General features: G+C 41.6%; 1 protein-coding gene across 1 annotated transcript; it reads right to left on the reverse strand.

The window, feature by feature from the left end:
• Positions 1–2265: 2265 nt before the first annotated feature.
• On the reverse strand, positions 2266–7875 carry LOC139554838 (septin-10-like). Its single transcript, XM_071368005.1, has 10 exons — positions 7662–7875; positions 6992–7100; positions 6711–6906; positions 6424–6610; positions 5172–5333; positions 4676–4772; positions 4418–4586; positions 4175–4307; positions 3859–4037; positions 2266–3658 (listed from the first exon to the last, which is right to left on the reverse strand). The coding sequence occupies exons 1-10, from the start codon at positions 7689–7691 to the stop codon at positions 3643–3645; spliced, it is 1278 nt and encodes a 425-aa protein (XP_071224106.1). The 5' UTR covers positions 7692–7875; the 3' UTR covers positions 2266–3642.
• Positions 7876–14279: the final 6404 nt, after the last annotated feature.

Consider the following 14279-nt stretch of genomic DNA (forward strand, 5'->3'; position numbering starts at 1 on the left):
GGTTGTAATCGTTTTGCTGCAGGCTACAAACATTATCATGATGAAACTGTGAAATTATATCCAATGTTATGTAAAGTAGTTGGACAGAAAACGTAATATTGTCGCCCTATGTGTAATAGCATAGCAAGCAACATAGGCTAACAAACATAAGTGTTATATTAGCCTTTTCCATTACATGCATAATATTATACTCATAAAGATATGACATAGCTGCATACCTTTATCTTTTGCGCGTTTCTCCTCTTTCCTTTTTCCTAAACTGGGCACCTGATGGCTTAGACCTTTTCTTATCCATTTGTGTTGATTTGGCACTAGAGCATCAATACATTACCCATCCCCCAACACTGTCAACCAAGAGTCAAGACTAAACAAATTCACCTTGGTGGTGTGCAGACTGGTTTAATATTATTCTTAACGATTTCACACAAACCAGAAAAAAATGCAATATGTCTTTGAAACTATATATTCACAGTATTATGACTGAATTGTGGCTTATTTTGGTAGCATTTCGTAGTGTGACATATTTTACTAACTGTATTAGTACTGTACGAAGTTAGAGGTGTGCTATTTGATAGATTTCCCCGCTCCCCGTACCTCGGGCTTCCTGTGTGGAGACCTGAGGTCAACCTACCCCCGCCCCCCTCCCCATCTCTTCTGAGTGGGGAGGGGACCTTACCAGGCAGTAAGTAGCCTGCCTAGCTCACAAACTAGAACCAGGGCGCCCACTCCGACAAGGTTAATTGACCCACAGTCCCACATGGTGACTTATCATTGACGTGACGTGCAAATGAGCGACAGAAAACCGATCGCGCAAATGTCACCATTCCAAATTTTGGTGTGGGTGCCCCGTGCCGCCCCCGGCATGGTTCTGCCCTGTGCGGGTGCCCATGTCGCCCATACCTAAATCCACCACTGAGGGCCGGCATTATGCTAACCTACATCCTGGCTTGACTCGAGTGAAGTGCATGTGATGTTTGAAGGTATAAAGATGAGACCCATTCATACGCTAGTTCCGTGGCTTTCTTTCAAAATAGGTAATTTACACTATAATCCCGTTTTTGACCAAGTTAACCTGCTCATGTGTGCATAGGTTTATTTGCAGAACATATTGTAGCCTAATGTTGAAAGGCTGCCGGTGTTTTTGTGTATGGCATAGATAAGAAATATCAGAACGCTTGTTATTAATATTTTATTCCCTCGCCGGGCGGTAGGCATACACAGCTGTGGCATGGATTACTTTTCTAATCAAACCCATCTCAGGATGTACAGGGTAATTATGTAGGCCTAAAGGATATATCTACATTTCATTTCAAACAAACACATTTGGCTATTATAAATGAGTTACACCTGAGTTAGACATATTTTGGTAGGTTATGTCTAACGCTAGTGTACTAAAATCACCACAAAAATATTGTAATCTAAAAAATGTGCTCAACAGAAACAAACAGCTCTGAAAACCTATAAATATTTTTGTTCCAATTCGAACGTTGTCATAGCGGGAATACTAACCTCGTCTAGACCTACAATACAAATCCCAATTGTTGGAAATTACATGGGAATACAGATGGGAGGATTTTCAGTAGCCTCTTCAAAATGTATTTTGAAGCTTGCTAGTCAGGCTATAGCCTACCTTCAGCCTAAATCAATGTTGATCAAAAGAGTTATAGGCTAGATTGGAATGTTGCCTACTAAAATAGACCTACAGAATATTACTATTCCCTGCTCTGCCTTGTATGCGATGACAAAAATATATCTGATCAATGGAAATAAGAAACCTCATGTTCTCCCTCTGTAGGGATTTCATGAAAATGCTAAACTGTAGACCAATTATTTTAGTTAGACCTACAACCGAAAATCCATGTTAACGTTCAGTGCCAGACAAACACTTCTGCTGGCTTTGGCGGCAATAAAGTTTCATTTTTAATCTTTCGGTTGGTTGCATTTTAGTCGGACAGCGATGAACCTAATTTGTATAGCTCGGAGAGGTTTTGGGTTAGATCTGGTCCACCTCAGATCCGAATCGTATTTATTTTTATGACCGGATTGTGTCAGGGTCGGGTAGGAATTTAACAGATTCAATTCGGTTTGGATCTCAATTTTGGGAAGTGAGAAGACCTCTAGATCAGGGTGTCAGGAGAGAGTAAATAAAATGGCATCAAGAAAGAAAAAAAAAACCACTGCAGATACTGTATCACCTCAGTCAGTACTAGAGCAGAAAACACCTTTTAAGTAGCCTAGACATCAAGAAAAGAAAATGAGGCAGAGTTTTATAAACTGCTTTAATATAAATAATGAGAAATACTGTTGGAAAAATGTATAATACTGCAGGTCAACTTCACTACATAGACAATTTATTTATTTAAAACTGAGAACAAAATTGCACACAATGCATAGGACACTGGGTTAAAAGATAACTTATGAAAAATACAATTGTTACAGATATTAAAATCTTTCCCCAATAATACAGTTTATCAAATGCATGCCAAATGAGTGAAGGGACAGTGGAATGAAGAGGAGTCTGACTGGGGTAGTTAAAACATGTAAACACTTGTGTAAACAGTACCCTGATCTGCGCTGGTCTATAGTGAGTCCATATAAATATCACATGTAAGGCACACAAAGACTTTAAGCACTCAAGAGTTTCAGTTTGGCATAGCATTATGTTTCACTGGAATATAATCATTGGTTAAACTCTCCCTAAGAAGGAAAATGAATATACCTAACGAGTGTAAATTTACAGAAATGCCATCCAATTAGTAAATAAACTACAACCCAATGAATCCTTTTTTACTAATAAATGGTAGTGAAACAGTCAGTAAAGTGTAAAGCAAGTAAAAAGGGAAATCATTGGCAAAACAGCAAGGCTACTGGTGACCTATAGTGGCAGGGGTTAATAGAGGGATATATAAAGCAAAATGCCACTAAAAGGAAGTATAAAATAACAAACATTCAGATTCACTGAACATCAAAGCAGTGTTTCCCCTACGTGCGTTTAGCAGTGGCACAATATTATTGTATATTGTTTAAAAAAAATAGTTTTCTGGATGGTAAAACGTTTTTAATATAAACTTAAACCACCAAAACCAGAATAGCAACAGCTATAAGCAATATTTTTTTCCCCAATAAGATCTTTGAGAACTAACACTCAAAATAAACTTGACAGTCAGGGAGAATGTAAAATTCCATGTCATGGGTCACCCATTGATTTTGTTACAATGTTTGAGTCACACAGATTGCATAAAATGGCATAAGCCATAGCAAAATGTGTAGAATTGCAGGAAATTAACTTTAAAACAGCAACATTATCTGATGCCAAGAGGGCCTCTAAAACCACGCCATTGGCCTCACCCCCGAATAACTTTGCCACCGCTGCTGAAAGAAATCATAGGAGAAACACTGACGCAAACCGAACAGGAACAACACGTGAGCCTCATAACTTACATCTGAAGACTGATGTCTTATGGGCTGTTGACAGTACGGTCAGTTTTAAAATGCATTTTTTTGTTCCTTTCTTTATAAAGTAAGAAATTTGAAGTTAGCAGGCCCTGTGAAAATACTTTCTATTTAGCGCCAGAATCTAGCCAACGAGGGCAGAAGAGGACTAGATGCCAGTGGTTGTTTTGATCCAAGTCACGCTGATCTTCACATGAACCCAGAGCTGAGACAGAGAGAGATGTGGGACAAGAGGGAAAGTGGGGGACAATAAGAGAAGAGAGCTGGACAATCATGTGTTAGGAACTGCCCTCAGTCACAGCAGACTGATATCAAACATCTATAGAAAAAATCTAAGCTGCTCAAATGGAGACATTAAAAAGAGATAACATTTATGGCCTAGAGGTCAGAGGTACTGTAACTCACTTCTTGCGGTCCTTGTCCTTCTTCCCGTTAGCATTAAGGTTCTGAGCCTGCAGTAGCTGGGCTGCAGCTCGTCTCTTACTGAAGGAACTTTGTTCCTCCTCTAGAACTCGTCTCTTCTCCTCCAACGCACCCCTCTCCTCCGCATGCAACCGCTTCAGCTGCTCAAACCTTCCCTGCAGCTACACACAGCAGCAAAAAGGTTAGAGACTTACAATGGATACCTTCACATAAAATACATGTTCTGCTAAGTATCGTAATATATCTGTATTTGTGAATATGGTGTGTTACTGTAGGTGTGTGTGCATGTGACATGTACCCCTCTCTCAGCATCTTTGAGTTCAGCCTCCTTCTCTTTGACTCTCTGGACAAACAGCTGTCTCATCTCCTCCTCTCGCCGCTGAAGTTCCCCCAGAAACTCTGTACGCTTTGCTTCATATGTCTGCTGCAGGCTGTGCACACATTTCAAAGGTCATACACACTTCAATTTCACTAGTGCCAGAGTCAATGTGTGTGTATCGTACCCGACAGGTTTGCTTTCAGTGTGTGTGTGTGTGTGTACCTGACAGGTTTGCTCTCAGGGTCTGTGTCTCTGAAGCCTATCTCCTCTAGCTTGCAGCGGCGGTACAGTTCATAGTGACGTGTGTGAGTCTGCTCTCTCAGGTCCTCCATGTTCACACAGATCAGCATTTCACGCAGTTTCACAAAGTCACAGTGAATCTCGTTCTCCACTGAAACACAATCAGCACAACAGTGGATTTGTCCAATCTTCTTCTCCTGCCCCACAGAGGGACCCAAACACACACACTCTCGCTCTTACCTTGCACTACGCCCCAGGGGTACTGGCGAGCCTTCACCATTTTGTTCCCAACCATCATCTCCTCTGTACTACCCACTACAGCAAACGGCAGGTGGCCCTGCACACACAGACACACACACTTCCAGTTGAGGAAAGAACTGTCCCAAATCAGGATAGGGTATGCAAGCATTGTTTTAATTCAAATCTATTTTTGACTCGCTGAGCTATCCACGTGTGACATGGATGTGCAGTTTGAAGTCTGGTTTGAATTAGCGGCAGGCGTTTGATCAATACCCACCTTTGTGACATGGATGAAGCCTTAGTTAGAATGTGAAGCCAACTGAAGCTAGCTAGTTTTAGACGATCCTGCATATCTCTAGCTGGCTTGGTGACATAGGCCTGAGATGTAGACTGCACATTACAGACACTAAGATACTTATGTGAATACCATCTTTGAGACGCTCTGTCAACAACTACATAAACATGTGCAGCAGCAGATGCGTGTGCATGTACTTACATTCATGGTAGTGTTAACCTTGGCTACAGTCTCATCGTCCAGAGGGAACTGGTAGATCTGAACTCCGTTACTGACCAGCTCACTCATGATCTTGAGCTTAAACTTGTGCAGCTCACTCTTAGAGATGGTGTCCGCCTTGGCTATCACTGGGATGATGTTCACCTGGAACAAACACACAGACAAAATGTGGTATTCCTGTGCAAATAAGGATGGTGAGAATAACACAATATTTATTTTAGTACTGAAAGAAACCATTTTGAAGGCGCACATTCTACATGACATTAGCATGCTAGCTTGTCTACAAGGCCCATGCAACTCATAGTACTTTGCAAGCTGCAGACTCATGATTCGTAGTGTTATTGACAGAATCCCACCCAAAAGCCACCCAGCCTACACTAGCTTCTGGCCTACACCCACACACACCACAGCTAAGTATATACTCTCTGCGCATGGTACAAACACACTGTTCTTTGTCCCGCTCTGCATCAGTCCTCTACTTTTACTGTTCTCGCTCTCTCCCATCTTTTCAGAGTCACTACATCTCTGTCCATACAGGACAAAGAAAGCTAGACAGCATTCCACAGAAAACAACCCCATTCAGATGGTAATCACTGGGGTGGGCACACACGCACACAGCTGAGCTCATTCCAGCTACTGTGAGTGACTAGACAGCGAGCAGAGGAACTATAGACCACTCCAGAGTGGACACATCTAGGGTAACACTAAACTACGACAGTCAGGCAAGGATAAATTCTGAAACCGCGCTATAGCGTGCTTGACTTCCAATTGAGCAGTCACCTGCAGCGATTACCTTGAATGGGATCTCCACAAACTCAGTAACATTGCCTTTAAAAGATGCATTGTGGTCCCATGTGGCTCAGTTGGTAGAGCATGGCACTTGAGGACAAGTACAAAAATGTATGCACTCACTATTGTAAGTCGCTCTGGATAAGAGGGTCTGCTAAATAAAAATAAATAAAATCATAGAAAAGTAAACGTACAAACATGAACAGATTGAATCCTGGCCTCAGTCATGTGCATTCACATAAATCTTGTGAATGCACAACTACAAACAAGCACTCAGATTCGAGAAGCTAAAAAATACCCTGACATCTGGAGCTTAATATCTCCTTCCTACAGTTGGTTCAGTGTTTGACTGCCACAAGGATCTGAGAGCTGTGACCTCAGTACAGTGATATGAGCAGGGTCAGTGACTATACTGGGTCAGTGACCAGAAGCCATTGACAGACACCTTGCTGTCTAGTTTCTTCATAGTGAGTAGGTCCAGGGACTTGAGGGAGTGTCCGGAGGGCGATATGAAGTAGAGACAGGCATGGAGCCGGGAGTCGTGGTAGTTATGGAGGCTTCTCTTGATCTTCAGCTCCTCCTGGAGATACGTCTCATACTGACGGTCTATATAGTCCACCACCGGCTGGTAACTAGTAGGGAGAAACATAAGGTTAGTATACACACACTTGCCCAGTTTGTTCAGGTAGTCTTAAAAGCTGACAGTGATGTGACACACACCCCTCTCCCTACCTGTCCTGTTTGTTCATCTGGTCTCCAAAGCCAACAGTGTTGACTACTGTGAGTCTGAGTTTGACATTACTCTCCTGCAGGTCGTATGTCTGGGCTCGCAGCTTCACCTGTGGCTCGAAGTGGGACGACTCACAGTTCTCAAAGTTAGTGTTGAACAGTGTGTCCATCAGGGTCGACTTACCAATACCAGTCTCACCTGGTGGGACACACACAGAGAGAGACGGAGTGTGAGAGGCAGCAAGGGGATAGGCCTGGTTGGAGAGAGACGGGTGTGGTCTTACCTATACAGAGGATGTTGAAACAGAAGCCTTGGCAGGTGGACTTGTTGACCAGCTGGTCTGGAAGGCTGTCAAACCCAACATGGCCAGACAGAGAGAGGGGATGTGCTCCCTTATCGTGTCAGGAACACAACATAACATAACACATCAACACTCTCCCCCAGAGTAATGTCTGTTCAAACACTTAATATAAGCCTCTGAACCTCTTGTTTATTGCTCTAGTGTAGTGAACAAGAAATGCCATTTGAAACGTAACAAAATATAATCATTTGAAAACAGCTGACGTTAAATCATGGCATTATTTTGAGTCAAATTTGATCTCAAGACACAGCTCGCAAAACATCGATATCTAAAGTTCACTACTATCTAACGACAGCTTAACGAAGTTAAACTTTCACAGCCAGTGCCGGCTATGAAAATAGCGGAGGAGGCTACAACTTTACTAAGGTTTGCTAACACGACTGGCTAGCTAGCTAGCCAACTTAACAACTTTCTTAGGCACAGCTGGTTACTTTTACAAGCAAGCTAGTTAGAATTAGCAAGGGACACTCCCTGGCATGTCTCACTCTACTCAAACGTCCTAAACTTGTTCGTTATGTTCTGTAAAGTTTCTATTCAGATAGCTAACTCTAAATACTAGGGAATACATACAAAAAACTACTTCATGACGTACCAGCTGCCGAGCAACATCAGAGGAAGACATTGTTTGGATATATATTTTTACAAAGAAATGTCAAAACAAAGTAGATGTCATAAACGGAGGAGACGCTTAAAAAAAATACTTATAGCTAGCTTCTTCTTCAGTGGGGTTTATAGGCGGTTGGCATCCAACGTTATGCTGCATTAACGCCACCTACTGTACTGGGGTGTGCGCCAGAGACAGGGAGGAAATTCGACCTGCCCACCCCGTTTTTATGAAAAAATATATAATATTTTTGATTCTAATGATGACTCAGTATGCTATCAGTATATACTCAGTATCCCCTTCTCCCTCATAATGGATCTCACTCCCTCTCTCGGCTCTCATACTGCCGGTCCCAGTGGAAAAAGTTATGCTCCCTTTACTTTCAATGCATTTTTCCACAAAAGGTGGATAAACTGTTGTGCTAAATAAAAAATGTGGGTAAACTGCGATTACTTGCTTACCCTACACCACTGATCCGCTCAGTGTTTGAGATCAATTGACACCCTTTACCATGGCACTTTGAGATTTATTTTAAACTGCAAAATCCTTACGCACCACTGCACTTTGTATACCAGGGTTGGCTGGCCTTCTCTAGTCACTCATAGGCTCAGTCACTGGTATACTTTTATTTATAAAGCCATTTTGGGTTTACTACCTTTTTATTTGGGCATTTTTATTGTTCAGAAATGTGGTGGGTACTCTCTTCGTTCGCTGGACTTTATCCTGCTAACTGTTCCAAATGTCCGAACTGAATTTGGTAAAAGGGCTTTTATGTACTCTGCGCCATCGTCTTGGAACGCCTTACAAAATACTTTTAAACTGGAAGAACTTGTCCCGATTGGTATTTTTAAATCACTGATGAATGATCTTGAGACTGTTTCCCTGACCTGCCAATGTTTTTCATTTGCTGTTTTTGATTTTTGTTATACTCTTGTGAATTCTATGGTTTTTACTAGATTATTTGTAGTTTTTCATGTTGTTTGTCTGTCATTTTTGTTATGACTTGGTGCTGCCTATCTTGGCCAGGATGCTCTTGAAAAATAGATTTTAAATCTCAATGAGCCCTTCCTGGTTAAATAAAGGTTAAATAAATCAAATAAACTGATCAGTACATGTTCCGGTCACTGTTCCCTGGCAGTAATCACACCTTCCTGTTGGATGCTTTCCTATCATTTTTTATGTTTTATTCAGCCGGCTGTGTCCCACCCTTAGCCTTGTAAAGATGGTCTCCTCTCTTCTCTCTTCCTGCCGTCCTCCCCTCCCACTCTTTCCTCTGTGTTTGTAATAGATGCCTGCCCTTTGTGTCTCTGTTCCACCTCTCCTGCCATCTCTACACTACTACTCCCATATCAGTCCCGTAAGAGCTGCCTTGCTCATTGGCAATTCCACATCCATTATCCTGAGGGCCTTCTTAGCAATCCCATTCACTTCCTCATTCCTTTCCACTAGAAATGCGCATACCCCACCCATCTGAGAATCTGTAGCTGCGTCCCAATAGAGCCCCACAGTAGAGGTGTTATAATACCTATAAAACCGTGCAGTCAAACAGGGAAATGGTTACAATTGTTTTTCCATCATTCATTATTCCCATAGGGGATTTTAGAAACACTTAAAATAAGGGTTGTGTTTCGTATAGGCTTACCCTGGCGTGACGTTTAATAACCATGTAAATCTCTCTCGGACAATATATTCGGCTCTATTTACTCTCAGATTCGAAAATGCTAATTAGCATCAGTAGACGTCACGCAAAACTACAAATCCCTGCAAGCTCCTGCACCTCATCTCTAGCTGATACCTTTGCAAACAGGTATTGTATCAATTTAAAACTTGCACAATACAGTTCACAGAATTGTCAATTTAAAGAAATGTAGCCTGCAGTACTCCTCAATGCCATTGGATGAATCCCAGAACATATTCCAGTCTGTGCTAGCAAAACAGTCCTGTAGCGTAGCATCGGCACCTGACCTAACCACTTCCATATTGAGCGAGTCACTGGTACTTCCTACTTTAGTTTTTGCTTGTAAGCAGGAATCAGGAGGATTTAATTATGGTCAGATTTGCCAAATAGAGGGCGAGGGAAAGCTTTGTACAGTGGGGAGAACAAGTATTTGATACACTGCCGATTTTGCAGGTTTTCCTACTTACAAAGCATGTAGAGGTCTGTAATTTTTATCATAGGTACACTTCAACTGTGAGAGACGGAATTTAAAACAAAAATCCAGAAAATCACATTGTATGATTTTTAAGTAATTAATTCGCATTTTATTGCATGACATAAGTATTTGATCACCTACCAACCAGTAAGAATTCCGGCTCTCACAGACCTGTTAGTTTTTCTTTAAGAAGCCCTCCTGTTCTCCACTCATTACCTGTATTAACTGCACCTGTTTGAACTCGTTACCTGTATAAAAGACACCTGTCCACCCACTCAATCAAACAGACTCCAACCTCTCCACAATGGCCAAGACCAGAGAGCTGTGTAAGGACATCAGGGATAAAATTGTAGACCTGCACAAGGCTGGGATGGGCTACAGGACAATAGATAAGCAGCTTGGTGAGAAGGCAACAACTGTTGGTGCAATTATTAGAAAATGGAAGAAGTTCAAGATGACGGTCAATCACCCTCGGTCTAGGGCTCCATGCAAGATCTCACCTCGTGGGGCATCAATGATCATGAGGAAGGTGAGGGATCAGCCCAGAACTACACGGCAGGACCTGGTCAATGACCTGAAGAGAGCTGGGACCACAGTCTCAAAGAAAACCATTAGTAACACACTACGCCGTCATGGATTAAAATCCTGCAGCGCACACAAGGTCCCCCTGCTCAAGCCAGCGCATGTCCAGGCCCGTCTGAAGTTTGCCAATGACCATCTGGATGATCCAGAGGAGGAATTGGAGAAGGTCATGTGGTCTGATGAGACAAAAATAGAGCTTTTTGGTCTAAACTCCACTCGCCGTGTTTGGAGGAAGAAGAAGGATTAGTACAACCCCAAGAACACCATCCTAACCGTGAAGCTTGGAGGTGGAAACATCATTCTTTGGGGATGCTTTTCTGCAAAGGGGACAGGACGACTGCACCGTATTGAGGGGAGGATGGATGGGGCCATGCATCGCGAGATCTTGGCCAACAACCTCCTTCCCTCAGTAAGAGCATTGAAGATAGGTCGTGGCTGGGTCTTCCAGCATGACAACGACCCGAAACACACAGCCAGGGCAACTAAGGAGTGGCTCCGTAAGAAGCATCTCAAGGTCCTGGAGTGGCCTAGCCAGTCTCCAGACCTGAACCCAATAGAAAATCTTTGGAGGGAGCTGAAAGTCCGTATTGCCCAGCGACAGCCCCGAAACCTGAAGGATCTGGAGAAGGTCTGTATGGAGGAGTGGGCCAAAATCCCTGCTGCAGTGTGTGCAAACCTGGTCAAGAACTACAGGAAACGTATGATCTCTGTAATTGCAGAAACAAAGGTTTCTGTACCAAATATTAAGTTCTGCTTTTCTGATGTATCAAATACTTATGTCATGCAATAAAATGCAAATTAATTACTTAAAAATCATACAATGTGATTTTCTGGATTTTTGTTTTAGATTCCGTCTCTCACAGTTGAAGTGTACCTGTGATAAAAATTACAGACCTCTACATGCTTTGTAAGTAGGAAAACCTGCAAAATCGGCAGTGTATCAAATACTTGTTCTCCCCACTGTATGCTCTGGTTGCACATGACATGCTGGTAGAAATGAGGTAAAAAATATTTAAGTTTGCCTGCATTAAATCAAATCAAAGTTTATTTGTCATGTGCGCTGAATACAACAGGTGTAGACCTTACAGTGAAATTCTTACTTACAGGCTCTAACCAATAGTGCAAAAAAGGTATTAGGTGAACAATAGGTAAGTAAAGAAATAAAACAACAGTAAAAAAACAGGCTATATACAGTAGCGAGGCTATAAAAGTAGCGAATTTCTTTCCGTCTTAATTTGCTTGAGCCAATCAGTTGTGTTGTGACAAGATATGGGTGGTATACAGAAGACAGCCCTATATGGCAAAATACCAAGTCCATATTATTACAAGAACAGCTCAAATAAGTAAAGAGAGTCAATCATCACATTAAGACATGAAGGTCAGTCAATTCAGAAAATGTCAAGAACTTTGAAAGTTTATTCAAGTGGACACCAATAATAAGAAGAGACTTGCTTGGGCCAAGAAACACCGGTGGAAATCTGTCCTTTCGTCTGTCCAAATGAGAGATTTTTGGTTCCATAGTATGTGAATGGATGATCTATGCATGTGTGGTTCCCACCGTGAAAGGCACACTTAACCAGCATGGCTACCACAGCATTCTGCAGCGATACACCATCCCATCTGGTGTGCGCTTAGTGGGAATAACATTTGTCCTTCAACAGAACAATAACCTAACATACCTCCAGACTGTGTAAACGCTATTTGACTAAGAAGGAGAGTTATGGAGTGCTGCATCAGATGACCTGGCCTCCACAATCACCCGACCTCAACCCAATTGAGATGGTTTGGGATGAGCTGGATGGCAGAGTGAAGGAAAATCAGGCAACAAGTGCTCAGTATATGTGGGAACTCCTTCAAGACTGTTGGGAAAGCTTTCCTCATGAAGCTGGTTGCTTTATTTAACTAGGCAAGTCAGTTAAGAACAAATTCTTATTTACAATGACGGCCTACATCAAGGCAAAAGGTGGCTACTTTGAAGAATCTCAAATATAAAATATATTTTGATTTGTTTAGCCCTTTTTTGGTTACTACATGATTCCATATGTGTTATTTCATACAGTTGAAGTCGGAAGTTTACATACATTTAGGTTGAAGTCATTAAAACTCGTTTTTCAACCACTCCACAAATTTCTTGTTAAGAAACTATAGTTTTGGCAAGTCGGTTAGGACATCTACTTTATGCATGACACAAGTAATTTTTCCAACAATTGTTTACAGACAGATTATTTCACTTATCATTCACTGTATCACAATTCCAGTGGGTCAGAAGTTTACATACACTAAGTTGACTGTGCCTATAAACAGCTTGGAAAATTCCAGAAAGTATGTCATGGTTTGAGTCAATTGGAGGTGTACCTGTGGATGTATTTCAAGGCCGACCTTCAAACTCAGTGAAGTTTTGCCTGACATCATGGGAACATCAAAAGAAATCAGCCAAGACCTCAGAAAACAAATTGTAGACCTCCACAAGTCTGGTTCATCCTTGGGAGCAATTTCCAAATGCCTGAAGGTACCACGTTCATCTGTACAAACAATAGTATGCAAGTATAAACACCATGGGACCACGCAGCCGTCATACCACTCAGGAAGGAGAGGCGTTCCGTCTCCTAGAGATGTACTTTGGTGCGAAAAGTGCAAATCAATCCCAGAACAACAGCAAAGGACCTTGTGAAGATCACCCAACTTATTGTGGGAAGCTTGTGGAAGGCTACCCAAAACGTTTGACCCAAGTTAATCAATTTAAAGGCAGTGCTACCAAATGCTAATTGAGTGTATGTAAACTTCTGACCCACTGGGAATGTGATGAAAGAAATATAATCTGAAATAAATAATTCTCTCTACTATTGTTCTGACATTTCACATTCTTAAAATGTCTTAGGGATAACCCCTTTTTTATAAATTTGCCCCCAAATGACATACCCAAATCTAACTGCCTGTAGCTCAGGCCCTGACGCAAGAATATGCATATTCTTGGTACCATTTGAAAGTAAACACTTGTGGAAATGTGAATTGAATTTAGGAGAAAATAACACAATAGATCTGGTAGAAGAAAATACAAATTAAAAACCAACCGGCCTTTTTCTTCCACCATCTTTGAAATGCAAGAGAAAGCTCATAGTTATAGCCATCACTCTGGTTGTAATTCCACTAGTGTCCACAAGATGGCATCAGTGTATGTGCAAAGTTTCAGAGGGATAACTTGAAAAATGAGTCCCCAGGTACATTTGGGCAAATCATGAATGAGACATTCGCATTCATATATGGTGCTTATTTGACAAAGATACAGTCCTTCAAGTGATGGCCGCCCGCGTCATTGGCGTGACATGAAGGCGTCGCTCTCTGACCAAATATGGTGTCCTATAGGATATACTACACCCCTAATGAAATAGTGAAGTCTTGTTACCTTCTAGGATCTCTGAGGAATACATATAAACATGATTTGAATTGTTCAAACAACATTTAGGGAGAAATTTTCACAGATTCCTTTCTTTGCAAATTGAAAGAGTGGAAATACAAAATCAGTCGTGTGTGCTATATGGACCTTTTTATGATATGAAAAAGGATTTTATCTAACAAAACGACACTTCATGTTATCTCTGGGACCCTTTGGATGATAAATCAGAGCAAGATTTCTGAATGTAAGTACACATTTCACCCTCAGAGGTGAATTATAAAACCTATCGCTTTGAAAAAAGTGTTTTGTTGTTAGGAGCTCTCCTCAAACAATAGCATGGGATTTTTTCGCTTGGACAGTGCAGTTATATTAACAAGAATGTAAGCTTTCAGCCGATATAAGACACTTCTATGTACCGACATTTGTTGTTACTCTAAAATCTGAGATCTTGATATAACGCGCTGAATGATTTACAAC

The sequence above is a fragment of the Salvelinus alpinus genome, chromosome 26 (genome assembly GCF_045679555.1).
Source record: "Salvelinus alpinus chromosome 26, SLU_Salpinus.1, whole genome shotgun sequence".
Lineage (NCBI taxonomy): Eukaryota > Metazoa > Chordata > Actinopteri > Salmoniformes > Salmonidae > Salvelinus > Salvelinus alpinus.